This window comes from Pezoporus wallicus, unplaced genomic scaffold, assembly GCF_028554395.1.
Source record: "Pezoporus wallicus isolate ANWC-B61680 ecotype Strahan unplaced genomic scaffold, APGP_CSIRO_Pwel_v1 contig_11395, whole genome shotgun sequence".
Classification (NCBI taxonomy): Eukaryota; Metazoa; Chordata; class Aves; order Psittaciformes; family Psittacidae; genus Pezoporus; species Pezoporus wallicus.
Genome location: NW_026636241.1, coordinates 902923 through 926715, shown reverse-complemented (window position 1 = coordinate 926715; position 23793 = coordinate 902923). Strand labels below are relative to the sequence as shown.

General features: G+C 53.6%; 1 protein-coding gene across 2 annotated transcripts; it reads left to right on the top strand.

Moving 5' to 3' along the window:
- Nucleotides 1-1093: 1093 nt before the first annotated feature.
- Nucleotides 1094-12698, top strand: AK4 (adenylate kinase 4). Of its 2 annotated transcripts, none has more exons than XR_008970874.1 (5): nt 1094-1303; nt 7668-7787; nt 9236-9408; nt 10439-10660; nt 11330-11439. XR_008970874.1 is itself a non-coding variant. In XM_057399228.1 (5 exons), the coding sequence occupies exons 1-5, from the start codon at nt 1159-1161 to the stop codon at nt 11442-11444; spliced, it is 672 nt and encodes a 223-aa protein (XP_057255211.1). In that variant the 5' UTR covers nt 1094-1158; the 3' UTR covers nt 11445-12698. The 2 variants fall into 2 exon arrangements, 1 of the variants encoding a protein (XP_057255211.1); XM_057399228.1 differs by having other exon boundaries at nt 10439-10557; nt 11330-12698.
- The last annotated feature ends 11095 nt before the right edge of the window (nt 12699-23793 follow it).

The window sequence follows — 23793 nt, the reverse complement described above, 5'->3', positions numbered from 1 at the left end:
CCACCTTCATCACGGCGCTTGGCCCAGAAATAAAGCCTGAAGAGGAAACAAGCAGCCAGTTACGATGGAACGAGGAGAGCGGCTGTGGGAGAAAGCCCCCCCCCCCCCCAGCCCCATAACAACTTCCCTCCCTACCGACAGCGCTTCCGCAACCCCAAAGGGCCCGGCCACCCCTCACCGCCCTCAAGCCAACCTCAACGAGACACCGACCCCGCACCTCACCCGTCTGTCTCCGTCCGTCCGGAGCGTTGGAACGCACCCAGAGGCCTACTCGGGGCCTGTCAAGTGGCGGCGCCAGACCGACGGGGCGGGGGGGGGGGGGGGGGGGGCGGGGGGAGGGGGGGGGGGGGGCAATGGGGCTGCCCCCCCGCCGCCCGCCCCCCCCCCCCCCCCCTCACGTACCTCCCCCCCCCCCCCCCCCCCTTTCCTCCGGTACCGGCCATAAAGGACCCACCTGAAGGCCGAGCCCGGGGGGCGACATGACGCAGCACGGGCTGACGGCGTGAGGGCCGCCATCTTGGTGTGTTTATGGCAGCGCCGCCATGTGACGGCCGCTTCCGGGGCGGGGGCAGCCGCGAGCGTTTTGTCCGTGTCCCGTTATCCCTATGTTGGGAATGGGGTCCTTTCCATGGCGGTCCGGTGCGGGCATCACACATATACACACACACACGCATGCATCAGCAGGGTCAATGCAATGAGCGACACTATCCCCACCGCCACCGTTGTCACCGGCTCGGAGCAGAGCGACCGCTTCGACGTGATGGGATGCGCGTTTGCAAGCCTTGCACGTTCGAACGTGGCCGTTTGCAGCCCGTGCGTTTCTAACCCGTAGCCGCACGGGGCTTTTAAGCCCCTGCAAGGCCACCCTGGCTCCGTGCGGGTCAGGCCCTGCAGCGCCTGTTGATGCTCTGCCCGGTTGCAGGACGCGCACGGGGTCCCTTGGTCCCGGAGCCCTCCGCAGCCGTCCCCTCTCGGCGGCGGATCCGTGCTGTTGGGGGGCCCCCGTGGGGCTCCGCGACTACAAGTCCCAGGGTGCCCCCTGCTGATGTGTACGGGCCGCGGCGGCGGCGGCTGGATGCGGGGGGAGCGGCAAGGCTCGGCGGGGCTGGCGCGCTGTCCTGCCCCGCGGAGCCCCGGGCCGGGCTCCGGCAGCCGGCCATGGCCTCCAAGTTGCTGCGGGCGGTGGTGCTGGGACCCCCCGGTTCGGGGAAGGGGACGGTGTGCGAGAGGATCGCCCGCAGCTTCGGGCTGCAGCATCTCTCCAGCGGGCAGTTCCTGAGGGAGAGCCTCGACGGCGGCGGGGGTGAGTGCCCGCGGGGTGCCCCGCCGGGGGCGGCGGGACAACGAGGGGTGCAACGGAGGGGACCGGGGCGGCGATGGGGATGGGGATGGTGATGGTGATGATGGAGATGGTGATGGGAGCCCCCCCCCGTCCGGGTACACCCCGGGTTGTTTTCTCTCCGTGGGGTTGGCACAGCTCATTCGTTGCCTTCTCCCTCCAGCAGAGCTCCCGGACCGCCCGGTAAAAGTGGGCTCTGGTGCTGGGGTAAGCCGACGGTGTGTAATAGTTTCGTTCCCGTGCCGAGCGGGTACGGCTGCGGGGAAGCCGGTGGGAATAACCCGTCTGCTCGGGCCCCGATGGTTCACGGTGGCAGCGGGGGACACGGGTTATGTGTTATTAATAACTTCATCTTGCCCCGTGTACGGGAATGGGGTATAAACTGCAGAGCGTCGGAGAGCAGATGGCTGAAAGGGTGGTGATGCCTGTGCAACCACGCTGGAAGGGATGGGTTGGGAACGTGCATTCATGCACGGGGGAGATCCCACGGGGAAAATTACGGTGGGTCACAGGGTGCTGTGATGCGCTGGGTTAAACCAGCCCCTGTGGCAAGCCCGGCGGGCGTTCTGCTGTGCTCGTGCCTGTCTCTGCTCCTTAGGAAGCTCCCTTCTAGGTCCAAAGCCCTGGGGAGAACAGATGGTCTCTGCTGTGTTCGTGCCCCGGGCAGTGCTGCGAGATGCTCCCCAGTCCCGGCGATGCTCAGGAGTGGGCGTGCTGCACCCCACCTTGTGCTCCCGTTCCTCTGCAGCATCCATTAGGCAATCCCAGCATGTTTCTTATTCCAACTGTTCCTCCTCTCCTCTGCCAACGTGTGAAAGACTGACCCAGGGGGGAGGCTGACTCACCGGGCAGAGGAACGGTGAAACAGCAGCAGCACAAAACAAGGCAGAGAACAGAGGAGGGGTAAAGTTTTGGAGAGCTCTGTGCTCCAGCAAGGGCGTTTCACACAGCCCTGCGCCGGTCACTCCTTTACAAATACCCAGATTTCCTTTTACAAATAAACGGGACAATATTATTTCCTTTGGAGGGAGGCTCAAATTTAGGAAAATCCCCATGGTTGCTTTGGCTGCCGGACAAAACACCCGCGTGAAAAGCGAGCAGGGCAGGGCAGTGCAGGGCGACTCTGTGTCCACCTGGGAACTCACGCAGTCAAGCCCTAAATGAGCGTATTCCCTCAGTCCTATATTTCAGTTCATACTCGTGCTGTAGAGCTCCTCTGGGGACACTGGGGAAGGAAAAAGGGGGCTGTGAGAAGTGTTCCCCACAGTGCATTCTGTAACTCCGGTTTCCCAAAGGCAGCAATGCTGAGAAATGCTGGTAAAATTGCTCAGAACTCAGTCAGCCCTGGTTTTTGGTGCAGCTGGCATGACGCTCTCATCCCACCTTTGACTCAGCCTCCAGTTACAGCTCTCAGTAAGCTGCAGCTATTTGCTATTTATTTTCTGCTATTTGCTTTGGACAAGCTGCAACACGACTGTGCTGCCGTGCGCCAGCTCCAGGGGAAGCTAGATGCAAGTAGTCTCTGCTCTTGAGTTTTACCATCTGCGCCACTGGATTTGCATTTGAGGGGGGCTGGGGGCCTTTGATCCAAACGGGATCGTCTCAGAGTTATCGCCCTAAAGGAATGCATCTGTCCAGTGATTTTAGAGTCATCTTGGCCTGAGGATGGCGGGGAGACCTCGGTGCACGGGGGATTTTCCCACTTGCCATTGCAAGACATAAAGAAGCTGTGGTTGTGGGGTTCAGGCTTGGGTGTCAGCAGTCCTGGGGATCCAGGACTTCACTCTACAGCCGGGTGAAGCATCTGAATGCATGCTGAAGGGCTTGAAGCTTTGCTACAGCAACCCTATGAGTGCATCGGCTATTGCACATTTGTCTGTTAATAGTGTCTCGCTTAGCGAGTGGCCATTCTGCTGGAGAAAAGGGCCTTTTTAAAGGTCTTGGAAGGCTTAGAAACTGATTTTGGTGCTAAGCAGGGGTGCTGGAGGGTGGTGAGTGATTTCCTTGCCACTACTTGCCCCAGCACCCAGGGGGTTGCTCTGGTGTTGGCAGCATCTCGGGGTCTTATCAGGACTCGGCAGTTAATTTGCAATACAACTTAATTTCTTTTCCAAGTGGCTTTGGCTGAGGGTCAGCATCCCGCCGGGGACATGTGAGACTTGTGTCTGTCCCAGCGCTCCCTTTAATGTGCTTCACTGGAGGCAAAAGTGGCTCCTGTCCCCTCCTCGTGATGGGTTTTGTTTGTTAGCATCAACCAAAGGAAGCACAGAAGAAAGGTTGGAGGGGATGTGGGCTGTGCGTGACTGAGCCCCATGGACCTTCTCCCCACCTTTTCCATGGCTGATGGGCTTTGCTGCTGGTTGGAGCTGAGCCCAGGAGGTGCAACCTGCCAGCCCTCTGGTTTTCCATAGTGTTCGTGCTTCATCTTTACGTCCAGGAGCAGCCACCCCACAGACAGACTCCACTGTCCATCAAATGAACAGGTCATGGCCTGAATTTGGGGCCATATCGGGCTCCAGCTCTCCAAATTCACATCCTGCTGGTGGGGATGGGATGGGAGTGAGGGTCCTGGATGGAGCATCCACACTGGGAGCAAGGTCCTGGGGTCCCAAAACTGGGGTAATGTTTGGAGCTGTTGCAGCTTAACTGTGCTGGTTCACAAGCAGCTGTGGCCAGTCCCCTATTAACCATCCAGGGTTTCTCCTCTCCATTAGCTCCAGATTGTGTGCTGCAGCCTAAATAAAAACAAAATCACGTTGAAGGTTGTGCCATGGGGCAGAATATCTGGGGTTATCTATCACACAAGGGCTGGAGGCTGCCAAGCATCCTGTTTGGAAACAGCCTCTCCTCCAGCCCGGTCCTTGGTGGCTGTTTTGCTGCTCATGGCCTCGGGGGCTGGAGATGTCTCTTGGGGCTGTTGCTTTTATAAGAAGGGATGGTTGCAGATCAGGGTCTCACGGGGAAAGGAGCCGCAGACAGCTTGACATCCCATGCATTAAAGGGCAGATTAAACCCATGGTCATTAGATTAATGGGATTAAGCCCGTGAGTCAAAACTGAGCTCAGCACTCCTGGGAGCACCCAGTGCCAGCCCAGGTTAGGCAGCATGAGCAGCATCTAAGGAGCCCCCTGCTACCTGGGGTAACTGCAGAGCAATGCATGCAGCCCCTCTCTGCACCCAGCTGAAGCATTGGGGATTGCTTGCCTTGGTGCTGTGCAGTGCAACAGGGGTGAGCCCCAGCTCCTCACACAGGGGAACCAGGGTCCAGAAGGGCTGCCCAAGTGCTGCTCCCCTTTGTGGGAGTGCTGCACCAGGGGGGCTTGCATGGAGCAGGTTGGGCTCTGAGGCTGGTGTGGCTGGAAAGGGGATAACAAATGTAAAACTGGAGATCATGGAATCGCAGATGGATTTGGGTTGGAAGGGACCTTAAAGCTCATCCGCTTCCATGGGCAGGGACACCTTCCACTAGAGCAGCTTGCTCCAAGCCCCTGTGTCCAACCTGGCCTTGAACACTGCCAGGGATGGGGCAGCCACAGCTTCTCTGGGCACCCTGTGCCAGCGCCTCAGCACCCTCACAGGGAAGAGCTTCTGCCTAAGAGCTCATCTCAGTCTCCCCTCTGGCAGCTTAAAGCCATTCCCCTTGGCCTGGCCTTACAGCCTCTGATGAAGATAAAGGTGCCTTGAGGAACCCTGTGGGAGCAGGGCTGTGCTGCAGGGATGATGTTCTCCAGCACATCCTGGGTGTTGGGAGCTGGGTATCAGGCACCTCTCAGGTCCTTAATGCAAGATACATGCCCATTCCCTCTGTGAGAGAAGAGATAGTGCTGCCACACGTGTTTTGGAGCAGGGAGAGCCTCCATGACCTGTGTGGAAGCAGTCAGCACCCTGTGCTAGTGCGTGGTTGTGCTTTCCCCCATGCTGGTGCATGCCCCTCTGTCCCAGTGCGCATCCCCATGCTGTTGTGTCGACCCAGCGAGCACGGGGCGCACAAAGGAGCAGAATTCCTGGCAGCAGGAATCGTCCATCTGTTGTGGAGCAGTGGAGAGCCGTCCACCCGTATCAGGGCCGTGGGAAACGTGCAGCCTCTGTGATGCAGAGCTGCATTTCCACACTTCTCAAGTCGGTTTGCAGCACCAAGCCCAGCTCCACTAGCGATTCCCTGGGATGGCCAGCGCTCCTCGGGACCTTCTGCAGCTCCATGGCTCCTGGGCTGTGCTCTGGGATCAGCTCTGCCCTGCAGGCCTGTGGCAATGTGCAGACCATGTGAATGAATATTAAAATCTGCAGGCAGATGTGACAATATTTGTGCCCTGGCGGGTCCCTGTGCTGGTTGCATAAGGCATCATGTATTCTTTCCATCCCCGAGTCCTTTGCTTTTCCAGGCAGGATGGCTGCCAGCAGCCCTGGCGACAGAGACAAAAGCACATGTCATTGGGAAAAGGTATTTTCTGCTCCCGGTGCCTGGCAGCCACTGTGGCTCCAAGCAGGGAACTGAAATGCCTTTATGGAGCAGAGTGGTCCCCATCCCTGCCGTGACTCAGCCCTGCAGGCCCATGAGTCAGTGCCTGCTGCCAGTCCGTGTTGGACACAGGTTGTGCTCCAGGCAGGAAGCATCCCTGCCACGCGGCCTCTGCCCATCGGGTTTGGAGCCCGAGAAGGTTTCCTGTGCACATCCCAGCCGCCTGCTCCCAGGGGATCCGTGCAGGCTGCGCCAGGTTCCCCGTTAGATCGGATGAGCCCTCTCCAGGAGCTGTGTGCTGTGCAGACCCCCCTTCCTGCAGCTCAGGAGTGCAGGTGTACCTGCCTTTTGCTTTGACAGCTCGCTGCGGTTTGGAAAGCCAGAGCCTGCCTCCAAATGCAGGCTCCCATGGCTTTTGTAAGAGAGTTCCTCTACTCTGAGAGGCAAAAATGTGCTGTCCTCAGCAAAAACCTCCCCAAAACCAAGGCAGAATTGTTAATTTCTGGTGACAAACCCTATTTCAGCTGCTGCGGGAAGAGAGCAGAGGTGTCCATAGGGTCCTGGTCCAAGAGGGGAGAGGCTGGACCTCTTCTTGTGGCAGGATCAGGGCAGGTCACACATGGTGGTAGAGACTATTTGCAATCAGTTTCTTTGTGTCCCTGGGTGGCTAAAAGAGAATCCCAGGCAACCCGTAAGAAGCAATTGGATTTATTGCATCTCTCCTTGGAGTAACATTTGCTCTACCCCAGCTGCAATAAAAAAATGTAAGCAGAATAAACCCTTATTACATCCTGGGTGATGCCAGGTGGATGTGAAGGTGGATCCAGACATGGTGTAACCTGCGCAGAAACCACTGTGGGCTTCTCCTCAGCACTGCTGGCTCCAGCTGAGTGACGTGGGGGAGAGCCAGCAGGAGCCTGGTAAGGGATATTTGCATTGCAGTTGCACCACAATGAGGTTCTCAAGGATTTGATCTTGGGAATAATTTTCTTATCTGACTGTATAATAAGTTGAGTCTTTGAAGTCTTAAAGCCCTTCGGATGGGGAGCTGTCTTCCAGTACTTAAAGGGGCCGACAAGAAACCTGGAGGGGGGCTTTGGACAAGGGCCTTCAGGGCCAGGCCAAGGGGAATGGCTTTAAGCTGCCCGAGGGGAGACTGAGATGAGCTCTTAGGCAGAAGCTCTTCCCTGTGAGGGTGCTGAGGCGCTGGCACAGGGTGCCCAGAGAAGCTGTGGCTGCCCCATCCCTGGCAGTGTTCAAGGCCAGGTTGGACACAGGGGCTTGGAGCAAGCTGCTCTAGTGGAAGGGGTCCCTGCCCATGGCAGGGGTTGGAGCTGGAGGAGCTTTAAGGTCCCTTCCAACCCGAACCAGGCTGGGATTCCATGTTTGTACCATGGAATGTACCACAGACCACCAGGTCTGTGGTATGGGATGGGGTGACCATGCCGCCATCGGAGGTACGTGGAGTTGGCACATTCCTTGCAGCTGGTTCAGTGCCTTTGGGACATTTAATATTCATGCCAGTGTCACCTGTGACCAGACGGGTGCTGTTTCCAAAACCAAAGGAGCTCTTTGCATGGCACATTGTGCGTGCACGGGCCTGGCAGGGACGGTGCTGTTGACGGCAGGGCTGCCACAGCTCATCTGCTGCTTGCTGTGCTCCTGCTCTCGGGTATTTCAGCACCAACAGGACCTCGTGGCCTCCAGCTATCAGGAGCAGCAGCTCTGAGCAGAGGGATGCTGCCGAAACCATCCTGGATGAGCAATTTGGGAGGACAGGCAGAATTTGAGGGGGAGCGCTGGTTTTTAAGTGGAAATGTCATGTTTTTTTCCTTTTCTCCCTCTTTTTCCTTTGCGTCTCTTGAACAGAAGTTGGTGTCTTGGCAAAGCAGTACCTTGAGCGAGGCCTTCTGGTGCCCGACCACGTCATCACACGCATGATGATGACGGAGCTGGAGAAGCGGCGAGAGCAGCACTGGCTGCTGGACGGTGAGTGAGCTGCCGGCATTCCTGGTGGGAAAATCCCAGCTCCCTTTCAAACTCTGTTCTGCTGCCTGTGGCTTGGCAGTACCAGGAAAGAGATCTTTGATGGTCGTGGAAGGAGAGGCGGGGGCTGAGCTGTTGGCAGAGACATCTGCCCTAAGCAGCAGCACGTGCGTGTCCAGCTGAGCCCTTGGCTCGTGTCCGGGAAAGGGAAAGGCTGGGAGGGGAGATGGGTGTTTCATAAAGTGGAGCCAGGGAGCAGAGTGGGGCTGGAGGTAAGCCAAGAAAAACCTCTTATCACCTCCATATGTGCGCAGAGGAGATATTCATGCCGAGGCTGAAAGCCACCTGAGGTGCGGGTGGAGAAGACACCGAGAGCAAACCAGCAAGGGAAGCAGTGAGAGGAGCAGCAAAGGGTTTGCCAGGAGCTCCTGCAGCCCTCGGTGGTGAAGCTGCATCCCAGCAGCTGTGGTGGCAGCTCTAGGGCTGGTGGCAGCTCTAGGAACTGCTTTGGGGCCTGGTTAGGGGATGGGGCAGGATGGGTTGTGCTGAGCTGAGGTGCTGGGCACAGGCAGGTGGGATGTGTAGGGATGTGTAACCATGGCTGTTATAGGGGTAGAAACCTTCCCTTGCCAATCTGCTGATGTCTTTGAAACGGTGAGTGAATATGGAGATAATCCCAGAATCCCAGACTGGTTTGGGTTGAAGGGACCTTAAAGCTCATCCAGCTCCAACCCCTGCCACGGGCAGGGACACCTTCCACTAGAGCAGCTTGCTCCAAGCCCCTGTGTCCAACCTGGCCTTGAACACTGCCAGGGATGGGGCAGCCACAGCTTCTCTGGGCACCCTGTGCCAGGGCCTCAGCACCCTCACAGGGAAGAGCTTCTGCCTAAGAGCTCGTCTCAGTCTCCCCTCAGGCAGCTTAAAGCCATTCCCCTTGGCCTGGCCCTACAGACCCTTGTCCAAAGCCCCCCTCCAGGTTTCTTGTCAGCCCCTGACAAGCTTTAGGCTAATAATACCCTGCTTGGGAAGACCCTGGGAGGTCTCAGAGGGTTTTATGGATGTAAAAAAGACTAAGAACATTTAAAAAAAGGGTGTTATTAGCAGAGAAGACTGAAGAGGGGACCCGCTTGAAGCCACCCCTTGTTGCAGTCTGATGGCAAGAACAGATGCTTCCACCAGCACCAGCCCCTCTGCAGGGATCTAGCCCAGCATCAGACACGACTTTGCAGGAAAACATGAGCCCACAGCGACCTGTGTGATGTATTTTGGGAGTCAGTGCTGTAAGAGCTATTTTTTATTGCAGCCATATGGTGGATGCCTGACTCTCACACCGCTTGTGCTAGAGCGAGGAGCTGCGCTGGTTCTGCAGCTCCGGGGCGGCGGGTTTGGTTCCATCGCTGCTGCTTTCCTGCCTCTCACGACAACCCCTTCCTGATGCTGTGTCTACACAGGTTTCCCTCGCACGCTGGGGCAAGCCGAGGCGCTGGACAGGATCTGTGAGCTGGACCTGGTCATCAGCTTGAACATTCCCTTTGAGACGCTGAAGGATCGCCTGAGCGCCCGCTGGGTCCACCCGGCCAGCGGGAGGGTGTACAACATGGACTTCAACCCCCCTCATGTCCGGGTAGGAGCCTGCAGCATCCCAGTGGTGCCGGCTGGGAGCAGCTCGCAGAGGAAAAGATGAGAGAAACCTTTTCTGTGCGAGCTGGGATCAGAAATAAGCATAGGGGAAGAAATCCCAGGGAGCGAGTGCTGAGCAGTGGAGGGCTTGGCCCTCGGGGCCAGCCTGAAGGGGTTATGCTAAATGTTAATTAGCAAAATGGGATTTATAGAACTGTAGAATCATAGAATAGTTAGGGTTGGAAAGGACCTTAAGGTCATCCAGTTCCAACCCCCCTGCCATGGGCAGGGACACCTCACACTAAACCAGGTCACCCAAGGCTCTGTCCAACCTGGCCTTGAACACTGCCAGGGATGGAGCATTCACAACCTCCCTGGGCAACCCATTCCAGTGCCTCACCACCCTCACAGGAAAGAATTTCCTCCTTAGATCCAATCTAAACTTCCCCTGTTTCAGTTTGAACCCGTTACCCCTTGTCCTGTCACTACAGTCCCTAATGAAGAGTCCCTCCCCACCATCCCTATAGCCCCCCTTCAGATACTGGAAGCTGCTCTGAGGTCTCCACGCAGCTTCTCTTCTCCAGGCTGAACAGCCCCAACTTCCTCAGCCTGTCTTCATACAGGAGGTGCTCCAGCCCCTGAGCATCCTCGTGGCCTCCTCTGGACTTGTTCCAACAGTTCCATGTCCTTTTATGTTGAGGACCCCAGAACTGCACACAATGCTCCAAGTGAGGTCTCACAAGAGCAGAGCAGAGGGGCAGGATCACCTCCTTCGACCTGCGGGTCACGCTCCTTTGGATGCAGCCCAGGATATGTTTGGTTTCTGGCCTGTGAGCACACACTGAAGCCGGCTCATGTTCATTTTCTCATTGACCAACACCCCCAAGTCCTTCTCCGCAGGGCTGCTCTGAATCTCTTCCGGAGATGCTCGATGGATGCGGAGCAGGACAAGGCATTTGGCAGCGGTGCATGGGAGGGAGCTGCAGTGATGGGGCTGGGGCTGCATCCCCTCCATGATGTTTGCCTTCCTGCAGGGTGTTGATGACCTGACGGGTGAGCCGCTGGTCCAGAGCGAGGACGACAGACCCGAGGCCGTTGCTGCCAGGCTCAGAAAATACAAAGATGCTGCAAAGCCAGTGATAGAGATGTACAAGTGAGTTGGACCGTGTGGGATAACCCACAGCATGACTGTAAAACCAGGCACAAGCTCTGAGATGCCCCACACCCTGCCCTGCCCATGCAGACCCATCACTGAGGTGGGGATGGAGATGCTGCAGAGAACAGCTCTGTGCTGTGCAGGTCCAGGGTGGTGTGTGCTGCCCACTCACCCTATAAAAATCATCCAGGGCAAGAAATCAGTTTAGGTAAAGTACAGGGTGATTGGCAGGAGGCTTGGATGGGTCTACTGTGAGCACAGGCACATTTCAGGGCTTGTCCGTTCTGCAGTGCTGGTGGTTTGGGACTGAGTTGGGAATAGATGGATGCTGTTGGTGGCAATCCACTACTGAAAGGGAGCGAGCACCCAGGAGCATTTATGAAACCAGAAGTGGTCCAGAAGGGGGCAAAGGTGCCCTTGCAGGGGAGGGAGGAGAACTGGGGCCATGAGTTTCCTACTTGCTTAAGCACATGAATAAATCCTGCTGATTTACATCCGTAAAGCACTTTATAGAGTGGTCTTTAGGGGGGCGAGGGTGAGCTGTGTCCTGGGTAATGTGGTTATTCGTGGTTATCTGGGTTTGGTTCATCCGTGTGTGAGTGCAGCTGGGCTCCTACCAGTGAACACCATTGCTCATCCCCTTCATCCCCGTCCTCTCACCCAAAAAGCCATTGGTGAGCTTCCAGCCTGGCTGGGCTGTCCCCTGCCAATGGCCAACCTGACCTCAGGAAGGGTTGGTGGTCACTTCTCCCCCCCATCTCTCTTCCAGGAGCAGGGGCATCCTTCACTCCTTCTCGGGCACAGAGACCAACAAGATCTGGCCGTACGTGTACACCCTGCTTTCCAGCAAGATCCCCCCCGTCCTCTCGGATGAGGAGAACTAAACAGCTTGTCCAAGGACCAAGAGTTGATTCCATCATGGATTCAGTTTCTCTGTGCGGTGCTGGGGCTGTGCTCAGATTAGGTGACTGGTATCTTGTGTCCCTTCCCCGGGTGTACTGGGTGTCATCGGTGGGTACATGGTTAGAGCCAGTATCAGGGGGGAAAGGTCTTTGTTTATAAGGTCAAGTCTGCTGGAATAAGGTGGGTTTATTCCTATTGGAGGCTACAAAGTGTTCTTGTCTATGGTCCAAGTGCACGCAGAGATCAGGTCATGGCCATACCAGGTTTACACAGCTTGCCATGACGTCCCTGCCACCCCGTACAAACCCCGGTTTCTGTTTGAGCCTACAGTGTGCCACCCTGTTGCTCCACAGTGCCGTTTGCTGTAGGTTACTCTCTAGTTGTTTGTTGTTCGTGGTTTTTTTTTCCTATAAATTATTTTCTATTAACTTTATTTCTTAGAAAAAGAAAGCTCTACAAAGCACGGCTCAGCCCAGTGGGAACTGGAGAGCAACATGGAAAATGTGTACACTACAAAGCTTGGAATGTGAAGATCACATTTCCAGCGTTAATACACATAAAAAAGGGAAGACTTTGGAGGTAAAACACACACTTGTGTTTCTTCCATAGAGGGAGAGGCAATTCCTGTCAGAAAAGGCTGCTGTACAGTCCAGTTTTCATGCAGTGCTGTGACACCAAGCAGGATCTGTGCTGGGGATGCGTTGCACTCCTTTGTGCTTACCTTTGTTTATAGCTTTGACTACGACAAGATACAGTCATAAGAGTTTCTCCCAAAGATCTGTTTCAATGTGTGCTTCAGTTTTGGGGAGAAATCAGGTCATTCCATCTTCTGTGCTGCCTTTGTCCCTGAATTCCCCTGGAGATGGGGTGTTCCCCACGTGGTTCCTGCTGCAGCATTCCTGGCAGGAGCAGCTCCTTTGCCACAAACCCCAGAGGGATGAGAGCCTTCCCTTCCTCAGGACACGTGCTGGGGCTGCTGAGAGCTGTGCCCAGGCATTTCCCACCATTGACAGCATCTTCTGATGAGCATGTTGCTCCTCTTCTCTCACGTGCAGGAGCTTGGTGGCTGGATGGGACGGCTTGTCTCGACTGGAAGTACTGTGACCCTCCTTGGTGGCAGGACTGCAGTACCTAAGCAATGGGGATGCTCGTTTTGTCTCCTCAAGTTGCCTTATTTTATAGACTATATATTTAAAGAAAAATAAAGCCAGATGTGTATTTTTAAAGGTTAAAAAAGGGAAAAAAAAAAAAGCTGAATTTTAGCATCAATTTTGGGGAATTCTGCAGGAAGCTGCAGTCTGCCATGGGTGGCTCAGCAGGAGGGCAGGAAAGCTGTCACTCCACAACCCCCATTTGATGAATTAGTGCAGCCCAGGCAAATGTTAATTGCTGAAGTGTCACTATTCCTATGTTTTGTTTGGAGAGTGGCCCCATGGCAGGGCAGCTTTGTTAGGGATGCATAGGTGAAACCTCAGCACATCCCTGGATGGCTTTTATCCCCACCGAGCCACCCCACCTGAAGCCTCATGCTGTTGGAGGAGCCCCTGATGTTTGCCCTCTCTGACAGAGGCAGCTTTGCCCTGGAGCTCTCCTGAAGCCCTCAGGCATCTGCTCAGTGAGATCTCTGCCTCTCATTGCCTGCCTGTGGGTGAAGGTGATGATGCAGGTGAGGCTCCGCATCCCACTCTGGGTGGGATCGGTGGGAGCAGTGGGACCATCACTGCTGTCCCCGTGGCCTTTCCATTCCCCTGGAGCTCCTGGGCTGGGATGACACAAATCTTCCACCCTGCAATGAAATCCTATTTAAGCAAGATTTTCCCATGACCCTTGCGTGAGGCCTGGGCTTTTTTTAAACACAGATCTAGAAAGAGCCGAAACGTGTGTGCTGTTTTCTTTTGAAGTGTTGGGCACGAGGGGAGGAGACGACGTTGGGGAGGGGATTTTAGGCTATAAAAGCAGCCTGGCCATGGCAGGCAGCTCTGCCAGGGCCAAGTGCCGGGCAGGGGGCTGCTCCCTGCTTTTCCTTGCTCTTGTGTCTCATCCATCCCCGCTGCAAAGTGCCTCCTGCAGAGAGGCCACCCCATGCAGCGCCCGGCGGCAGGACAGGGCTCGCAGATGTCTTTGTCCCAGGAGAGCCGCCTGAGCGCTTGTTTTAAAGCCTTCGAGTCCTACAGGAGGTGTAAACCCTATGACTGTGCATGCATGGAGCCTTTGGGGAGGGTTTCTCTACAAGAGTCGTTCTCTGGTGCATTTTCATAGACCAAATACCAGCAGGGACTCGCATCCCTCATCCTTCCTCACCGCTGCGCTCCCCTTTGGTACCCTACTGTGAACCTCGCGCCTTTTGTAAAGCAATGGTGATTTTGTACTGACCCAAGATACTGGGGGGGGGGGGGTTGTGTGTGTCTTCCTCTGTGTGGGGCTCTGCTGGCATCTCACGCCGAGTCTTCTTCCTGGAGTTTCTTCCCGGTGCATCGCTGCGGCCGTGTTACTGCTCGAAGGTGTAAATAAATCTTTCCTGCTGCTTATCCCTGTGCTGCCGGTCTCTGTGTGTGAGTTATGCCCGGTGTCCACTGGAAGCCAAGCTCTGCATGAGCCTTTGCCCTGAGCTGAGGCTGTCTCTTTATACAGGACAAGGAGGAAGAGGAATGGGAGCATCCCTGCTTGAATGCAGGAGATGATCCCCCAGGAAATGGGGTCCCCCGGGTTTTGGGCTTGGGCACAATCCTATTTAGGTCCTGTCATACATCCACCTCCTTTGTTTGAGGTAACCCAAAATAACAGTTAAAAAGCCAGTTCTGACAGTGCAGATTAAGTGAGTTTCTCCTTCCCTCCCACCCTTCTTGCACATAAAATGGGGTTTATGTTCCTAGTTAACTTCCCCAATAAAAGAAATGGAGAGGCTCCGGCCATTGCCTGCACCCTGTGTAATCCATCACATTACTTGGTAGCAGGGATTAAAAGCCATAAGATGAGGTGCCTGCCCCCATCACTACCCATCTGCAGATCCAACTGTTTTGTATTCCCACATAGGAGCTCAGGGCCCTTTGGCCCCTGTTTGGAACAAGCAGAGACTCAGAAATGAGTAGGAGAAATAACAATAGGCTAATAAACAGCAAACCCACTGCCTGGGAGGTGAGGAAGCAGAGGCATAGTGAGGGTGATGCCGGGGCTCAGGGTCATGGCAATCCAGAGGCCAAGGAGGGATGTATTGACTGTGTGCAGGATTTGGGATGTATTGACTGTGTGCAGGATTTGGGATGTATTGACTGTGTGCAGGATTTGGGATGTATTGACTGTGTGCAGGATTTGGGATGTATTGACTGTGTGCAGGATTTGGGATGTATTGACTGTGTGCAGGATTTGGGATGTATTGACTGTGTGCAGGATTTGGGATGTATTGACTGTGTGCAGGATTTGGGATGTATTGACTGTGTGCAGGATTTGGGATGTATTGACTGTGTGCAGGATTTGGGATGTATTGACTGTGTGCAGGATTTGGGATGTATTGACTGTGTGCAGGATTTGGGATGTATTGACTGTGTGCAGGATTTGGGATGTATTGCCTCCATGCAGGACTTGGGATGTATTGCCCCCGTGCAGGATTTGGGATGTATTGCCTCCGTGCAGGATTTGGGCTATAACGCCTCTGTGCAACTCTGGCTGAGGGTGCAAGGGCAGATAAATACGAGGAAAAGAACTGCTGTGTAAGCCAGAAAAAGAACTCAGTCTAAAAACAAACGATTGAAGGTCAAAAAGCAGAGGAATCTGTGAGGAATGCGAAAACCCAGCTGAGACCAAAGCCTTGGCTCTTCCGCAAGTGCTGCCAGGGGAGCGGGGGGGGAAACAAGGGTCGGTGTCCCCATCCCTGTGTCCTGACCTGTGGCATGTACGAGGGGTGCTGACAAGAAACCTGGAGAGGGGTTTTGGACAAGGGCCTGCAGGGACAGCCCAAGGGGAATGGCTTTAAGCTGCCAGAGGGGAGACTGAGATGAGCTCTTAGGCAGAAGTTCCATAGGATTCTATGGATTCTATGATTCTATTAAGGGATCGATAGCACACAATGTATAGAGATAGCAGAGAAAGGTGAGAATTTTGATGCAGTGTTGTTCTGAAATGAAAAGAAGTATCTAGCAGCCCCATAGGAACAAGCTGCTTTTTGGGTGTTGTGGCTGTCCCTGGCCATGGCAGGTTTGGGTGCGTGTCCCTTGCAGCTGGGGAGAAGCCCCCAGTTTCACAGAATCATAGAGTCCCAGCCTGGTTTGTGTTGAAGGGACCTTAACGCTCACCCAGTTCCAACCCCTGCCACGGGCAGGGACCCCTTCCACTAGAGCAGCTTGCTCCAAGCCCCTGTGTCCAACCTGGCCTTGAACACTGCCAGGGATGGGGCAGCCACAGCTTCTCTGGGCACCCTGTGCCAGCGCCTCAGCACCCTCACAGGGAAGAGCTTCTTCACGTAAGGCTTGTAGGATCTTGCTCCTTATTTGCTGTCTGAGCTCCACGCTGCTGTTTTACAGCCCGGTTACTTTAAATCATCCTTTTGCATACCTGTCCCTGGGGATCTGTACCTTGAGCTCCTCTGTTGTTTCCCCATCAGTCTCTACACTGCTCTGCCTCCCCTGGGTGTTGTGCAGAGTGATTAAAGCTTCTGGGATGCTCAGGTACAGGGGGGATAAGGGATACCCAAGGAAGATAGCTGGAGTTACTGATGACTGCTTGGAAGAAATGGAACTGCTAGTTTGTAACCCCATCACATCTGTAGTTACAGATATTATATGTAATATTTATATTATAATCTGCATATATATTATATAATAATATATAATAGTTGATAGTATAACATATTGGTGTTATAGTTATCTTCTGTGATAAAGGTTTGGGGGCAGTTAATAGCATCTTCATAGTGGCAGCTAGTAATGGGGAGCCGGGGAAGCACCTCAAGCAGCACATTGCCCCATTCCCTGCTCTATGACACGCCACATCCCCACTGACTCCATCCAAAGGGTTTCACCTTCCCCCAAAAGTAAAAAAAAAAGGAATTAATACAGAAGATGGGCTCGTTTTGCACTCGACGGCTCCGACCTGCAGACTCCAGATCCCACTCCATGCCACATTTTAGAAGATGTGATATGTCTGCCTCCATCCTCATCCTTCCCTGAGTCTCGGTAATCCCAAATATAACCGGGCAGGGCCCGGAGCAGCGCGCACTTCCCAGGCAGCAGCGCCCCAGCCCATGGCCACCGTCGCTGTCATCGTCGTCTTCGCCCCGTGACCGGGGACTGCCGCCGGATGAGGAGCGGGGAGGCGGCGTGCGGGAGCGCAGCCGGGATCCCGCCGCAGGAGCCGGGAGCCGAGGATGCACGCAGCTGAAAAGGGAGGTAAGGAAAGCTCGGCCATGAGCGGGATGCGAGGGAAGAGCAGCGAGGCGGCGGCGGGGGCACCATCAACGGGGGGCCCTTGTTTACGGCGCGTTTGTGCTGAGTAATCATTGGGAACGCACGCCGGGATCCTGCAGCTCGGGAAAAACCCTGCTTTAGAGCCCGGTTGTGTAATGGGCTTGAGGGTTTGCACCGAAAACTGCCCCTCTCGACAGCCCTGTCTGGTGGGCAAGCAGAGGGGCCGGAATCCGGCAAGCTCTACCTGGGCGCAGAGTGTTGAATAACCTCCCTCCTGCTCCGGGTCACCCAGTGATTCCATACCAAAACGAGCATCTCTTCTTGCCAGCCCAAAAGAGGTGTTTGTGCGTTTTAGGGTGGTGGAAGCCATTTGGGCATGTTGCTGTCAATGAATCAAATTGAAGTGGTTTTCTGGCTTTAAATAATAGTTGTCACCTGTATCTGAACATAGCTGTACTTCCTACCGGAGGGGTAATGGGGGGTATATAAATGCTGCTATGAAATACTGATGTCCAGCCTCTCACAGCACATCCACTGTGGAGCTGACCTTCAACCCCCCTGTTTTTTTTATGCCGACACAAACACAGAGCTGCATTCCCTTTAAAAACACTACTTTGGGCCAAAAAAAGAGTAAAAATACACAGCTGTGTGCATACATCATTGCTTTTGCTTTGGTCTTTCTGAGGGAGGTCCGGCCGGGTGTCCGGGGTGGAGGGGGACAGCAGGGATGGGGCCGCTCCCTATGGCACCGCTGCTCCAGGTAGGTGTTTATCCCCCTCAGCATCACCTCGGGAGCACTGTGGCTTTAAATCAGAACATATTTAATGTCTCACTGATGTATCTGCGGCTGTCGTTACTATAGCCTTATTTTGGGTACTGCCAAGGAGAGGAGAGGGAGGAGGAGGAGGAGAAGGGCGAGGGATATCTTGGACAGGCCCCCAGGTCCGCAAAGTACGGACTTTATTCGCCTTCTGCATCTGGACCGGGGCCTCCATCTTCTGCTGTCCCTTCAGCTGTAGATTTCTCTTAGTCATAGCCCTCCCCGAGAACAAAATATAGATGAAAACTCAGCGTACCAAGGAATTCAGATGGCACAGGCGGCAGGAAGGCAACCCGGGCTGCACTATATTTAGCTGCCTGTCACAGCGCCGGCTTGTTTATGGTCCCAGCCCCGCTCCCAGCAGATAGATGCAGCATTTTGGAGTGGCTGCAGCCTTTAAGGAGGAACCGCATTTTGTCCTTGAGCGCCAGGTTTTCCCTGCGGGCCGCCGGCAGCGTTAAGCGCCAGCGTTTAATTGCTGACCCGACTAATCCGCTGCGGATTAATCCCGGGGCCTCCCGCTGCACCCGCAGCCGCGAGTCCCCAGAGCTGGATTTTGGGGCAGGATTTGCTACAATCCACCCCGCTTCGCTGGAAAAATGTGGTTGGCAGCCCAGGGGCTGGGTGGGAAAGGGCAGTGCTGGGCCATAGCGATGGGGAGTTTGGTACCCGGAGGCGCCACATAGGTTTGGGGGTCAAAACTGGGGTATTGCTCAGTGCTGACACGCAGGGTTGTGTTTTATCTCGCCTCCAGCTCTGCTCAGGTGGCTGAAGTTCCCTTTGCAAAGGCAGTTAGCATCAGCAGCACACGAGGGATGGAAACATGGAATGGTTTCGGTTGGAACGGACCTCAAAGATCATCTAGTCCAACCCCCTGCCATGGGGTATGTATGGGATATAGCAAAGGATATAACACAAGCACTTAGTTAAAGATCTAGTTGAACCCTGATCTAGATGAAGATGTCCCTGGTCATAGCAGGGGGTTTGGACTAGATCATCTTTGAAGGTCCCTTCCAACCCAAACCATTCTATGATCCTATAATGTATAAGGAACATCCAGACCCAAGGGGGTGGCTGTTCCTCCTGTGGGATGCTCTGGAGATGCGGAGATAACCTGAAACCATTGTGGAGTTTCTCATGTGGATCTGATCTTTGCTGGGTGTGGATTTGGGGGATCATGGTGTGGAAATCCCAGCTGTGCTTGTACTGGATGGAGATACTGTCATTTCCATCCACCGTGGAAAATGGATTATAGCTGCTTCTTCAGGGGGGATAAAGCAGCCACGGGAAGCTCTCAATATGAAAATGTTCTAAATATTACTTTTTATTCTTCATATTGAATTAGAAATAGCATTTCATGAAGTCTTACAGTAGTTTACATTACAATAGCATGCGAGGCCCTGTTTTGACTGGCACTGTAAGCAACGGATAGATTTCTTTCTCTTGAGTAAGCTCTTTCTTCAGTACCCAGAAGAGGATGGGAAATGACAACATTTACATCCCTGAATCCTGGCTGGGAAGCAGAGAGGTGAAGAAACCGCTTGTGGAGAGCAGTGCAGGGAGACTAAGGCGAGGGACAGGATTTTCTCCCACTCCTCTGCAAGGGGGGCTTTGCCATGCAGGAAACTTGTGAAGTTTATTCCCTTCCCCAGACCGTGTTTTGAAGGGATAAAACCCCCAAACGCTCCATTTCCTTTTCCAATGAATAGTTTCCATGGAAAACTTTTGAGGGGTCGGATGCAGGCAGGCCCCGGCTCTGCCCACATTCACTCCCAGCATTTGCTGTCCATCCCAACAGATTTCGGGAGGTGTTTAAACTGAAGCCCATCCACACCAACCTCCCAGCCTGGGAGCCACAAGGCACAGAGCAGCTCCTGCAGTGGTGCTGGGTGAATGTACCTGGTGATAAACTCCTTCCTGCTCTCAGTGGTGTTGGAAACCTGAGCTGGGTCTGGGGGGAGCCATCGGGGGGAACCTGCCCCTCACTCAGGGCTGTTCGAGAGCATCCCATAGTGTGGAGCAGCTCCCACTGAACCCATGCAGCAGTGCTGGAGGCGTTGCCAGGAGAGGGAGATTGCTTTGAATCCTTTCTGCTGAGTCAAGCTTCATTTGGATAGAATCACAGAATGGTTTGGGTTGGAACGGACCTTAAGTTCATCCAGTTCCCCTTTCATCCATGGGCAGGGACACCAGGTTGCTCAAGACCCTGATGTTCATGAAGCTTTTCTATTGCTCGGTACCTTGTAGGCATCCCAGCAATGCATTCCCCAAGAATGCTGATTCAGTTAGTGTTGTAGGAGACACTGAACTGGGGTTTGCTGCCTTTCATGGTGTGTATTGGTCACAAGGAGAAGGATGAGGGCATCATACCCAGCCTTGCTCCTTGCCTTGCTTGTAAAGTCACTGAGGACCAGACTTCTGGCTCCTGTACTGCTGAATTTACAGCCTGCATCCACGATGATCTGTTGCAAGCTATTCCCATGCCGATGCAACTGGGTGACTCTCCCCTTGAATCATGTCCAAGCCATTCTTCCAAAACTGCAGAGCACCACATGGATTGAAAGCAGCACCGTGGGAGAGAGCAGATGCAGCCTTGGAGAGACAGCTTCGGTATTACTTTGGAAAGGATGAGCAGTTATAACCCAAACTGCATCAGCTAGGTGTGATGCAGGGCCTGTAAGTCAGGAGATGCTGTGAGCTGAGGGAGACATCATGTTTCAATGCTTTATATAGCAGCCAGAACAACCAAGCTCTAATAATGTAATTTTTCCTATTAGTATTAGATAAAAAATATGCTGCCCAAATCTGTAAGAAGATAGAACCACTGTAATGGGGACACGGTGGGTTTCTGGCTAACCTTCTGACTCATCTGTGTCTTCTTAACCTTTGCCACCAGACCTCACTTACACACCCACCCAAGAGAAACCGTCCCTTTGAAGCTTGGAGTGAGGACATTCATCCCCTGGTCCACCCCCAAAGGAAGCCTCCATCCCATACATCCTCAAATGAAGTAGCAATGAGTGGATGAGGTGAGCCACAGCCATCAGCATGGGCTGGCAGTGCCGGTGGAATCTCCCTTCTGTTTTCATGGGAAGGCTCGGTGTGCGGAGGGGTCCTTGGTCTGAGCTCCCTATTTCCATTGCATTATTTGCTGCTGGAGTCTGACCCTGAGCACATCAGCAGTGGCTGAAGCCACCCTGCGGTGACTCCCTTGTATCGTTTTCCTCCTTGCTTTCACCACCAGCCCTTTTCCCAATGCAGACAATCACCTGCTGCAAGAAATTCAATATTTGGACTTTCTGTGCTCAAAACCCCCAAGATCTGGGCACTGTCTTGTTCTAAATGCCAGTGCTCATGCACGCTTGCATTACAAGAGCGCCGAGTAACTCAGCTTTGTAACTCCTTGCAAGCTGCAGGCAGGTTTAATGTAAAGCTGAGATTTTTCCAAATCCATGGGCATCTATGGCCCCAGTTCTTTCTTGGTTAACAAATGCGGAACTTCCGTTGCTAATGGAAATATTTGTGTGTTTCTCAGCTCCTGCCTTTCATCCTACCAGGGAGCACATATAAATGTATCTTGCAGACTCACAAATGGCTTTAGGAGGACTATACCTGGATTCTTCTTGGTATTTAGCCACTTACAGTGAATGGGAAATGATGAATGAACTGCAGATAGGCAGCAAACCATCTGATTCTCACCTAAGTGTCTGATTTTGGCCAGAGGAGTTGTATGAATGGCTGTAGAGCTTCCAACCCTCCAACAGTTTGAGGCTGGGGCCCTCCTGAGCACACAGTCCTATTTAATGGCTCCTCATAGACTGGGTTTTCCCATACATTTCTCCACTCTCTCGGTGAAGCACGAACATTTTTAGCACCGACAGCAGCCCTTGGCAAGCAGCTCCACAGCTCAGCGTTGCTGAGGAGCCAGTCAAGTCCTTAAATACTCCGAACCAAAGTCTTGGGCTGGAATGAGTGAGTTGTGTGTCATCCTGACAGCGCTTCAACAGGGCTGCAAGGCAAGGAAGGCAACAATAGGCAGGCACAGCAATGCTCTTAATGGTGTGTGCTGTCACAGAGAGGAAAGGATGGGAGAGGAGATAGTAAGAGAGTCAAAGACAAGTCATCTGCTAAGGTTTCTGATAGCACAGGGTGAAACTGTCCCACTCAAAGCCTCCAGATGTCTCCGGAGCATCATAGAATCATAGAATAGTTAGAATCATAGAATCATAGAACAGTTAGGGTTGGAAAGGACCTTAAGGTCATCCAGTTCCAACCCCCCTGCCATGGGCAGGGACACCTCACACTAAACCATCTCACCCAAGGCCTCGTCCAACCTGGTCTTGAACACTGCCAGGGATGGAGCATTCACAGCCTCCCTGGTCAACCCATTCCAGTGCCTCACCACCCTCACAGGAAAGAACTTCTTCCTTATATCCAATCTAAACTTCCCCTGTTTCAGTTTGCACCCGTTACCTCCTATCACTACAGTGTATACTCAAGCTGTGGTCTCTGAGCAGAAGGAATGCTTTTATGGGAGTGGTTGTGGTGCTTTTCCTGCCATCAGTGCTCCTGCCAACAAGGGTTTCCTTCTCCAGATGCTTGCAGGAGGGCCATGAACACCTCTGATACGAAATTAGTGCTGTTGCTTGACAAATCCTTGTCAATATGGTTGTCAGTGTCCATCCATTGCAGAACCCGTTCACTGGAGCTTCAGCTGCTGAAGCTGGGTACTGCAGTTAGGTTTCACTACAGCAAAGGCTCGAGGCTTCCTCTGATGAAGGAAAGCAAGGGTTTAACTGAGTCTAACGCTTAAAATCAACTCAACCTTTCTCAGGACCACCTTCGCTATATATTAGAAATGAGCAAAACAGGAAGGGCCAGTTTGGAAGTTCCTGCATATTGAGTGGGGTTAACAAAGGATTAGAGCATTTGACCCCCCTCTCCCCACCTGGATCCATGTAACCCAGCCCTATTGGCCTGTTCCTGGGGGCTCACTGCACTCCAGCCAGGTAACTGCTCATAGGTAGGCTGTGATGGTTCCTTATTTCTCCAGCAAACCCAAGCATGGACACACTATCCCCATGTGCAGAGACAGGAACCACACGGCCATCCTTGACTCCAGTCCAAGGACCACTTATTTATCCTCAGCACCAGTCCAGCTACTGCTTTGAAATCTGATTTCTGGCTCTGCACCAAGAGCCTCTACCCATTTTGCTCTCACGTTATGGGAACCACTTCTCCTGGCCAGCCCATGGCACTTCCTGAGCAGTGAATGGAGCCTCCAGATGAGAGGGCAGGATCCTTGCTGCGTACATCACATATACCCCAAAGCCATTTGTGCTCGATCCGTACCTCATCCCAACATGGAAATGTGACGAGCTTATTCTACAGGAGTAGGAACTGCAATGGGCTGGCTCCTGGGGGTTTATTTTGTCAGCTGTCACCACTGCTATGACAGTGAACTGTCAGGAAAGAAACCCTTACACATCCTCCCTGATTGCCTCAGTGCATTCAGAGCCTGCAAGAGTGGAGGCTGGTGCCTATAGATAGACTACAAGAGTGATGGGAAGGCTCCTGCTAGGGGGAGGGAGGGTCTAGCTAACACTATAACAGGATGGGACTAAGTTCAAGGCAGTCCCAGACTGAGGATCTGGCTAATTTTAGAGAGAATGATTGTTCAGCAGACACTGTTTTACCTAAGCTGGTCTCAGAGATGAGTTCCAAATCCTTTGGTTGTATATGTAAAAGTGTATTCAGTGCTCCTTGTAAAGGTTGAGGCTGATCTGACAGTCGTTGTTTTGATGAGGAGGTATCTTGGTTCTGGTTTTCTTAGGGCAAGAAGTAAAGCAAAGAGGGTTGGTATCACTTGCAGTGACAAGAAGCAGGTGAACTGAATGGAGAGCAGCACATGCAATCAAGGGGCAAGACCTTGAAGCTAATTCAAATGATGCTGCATGGCTTAAGGGTTTAAGGTCTTTGGCTGCTGTTAGAATGCAGCAGGCCAAAAATAAAATAGAAAAATTCAGGTATTCTTTATCTGAGGCAATAATGACCCACAATGCAGGGGCATTGCTTCTTACAGTTCATCTGTGCTGCTCACTGACGGTAAGTGAG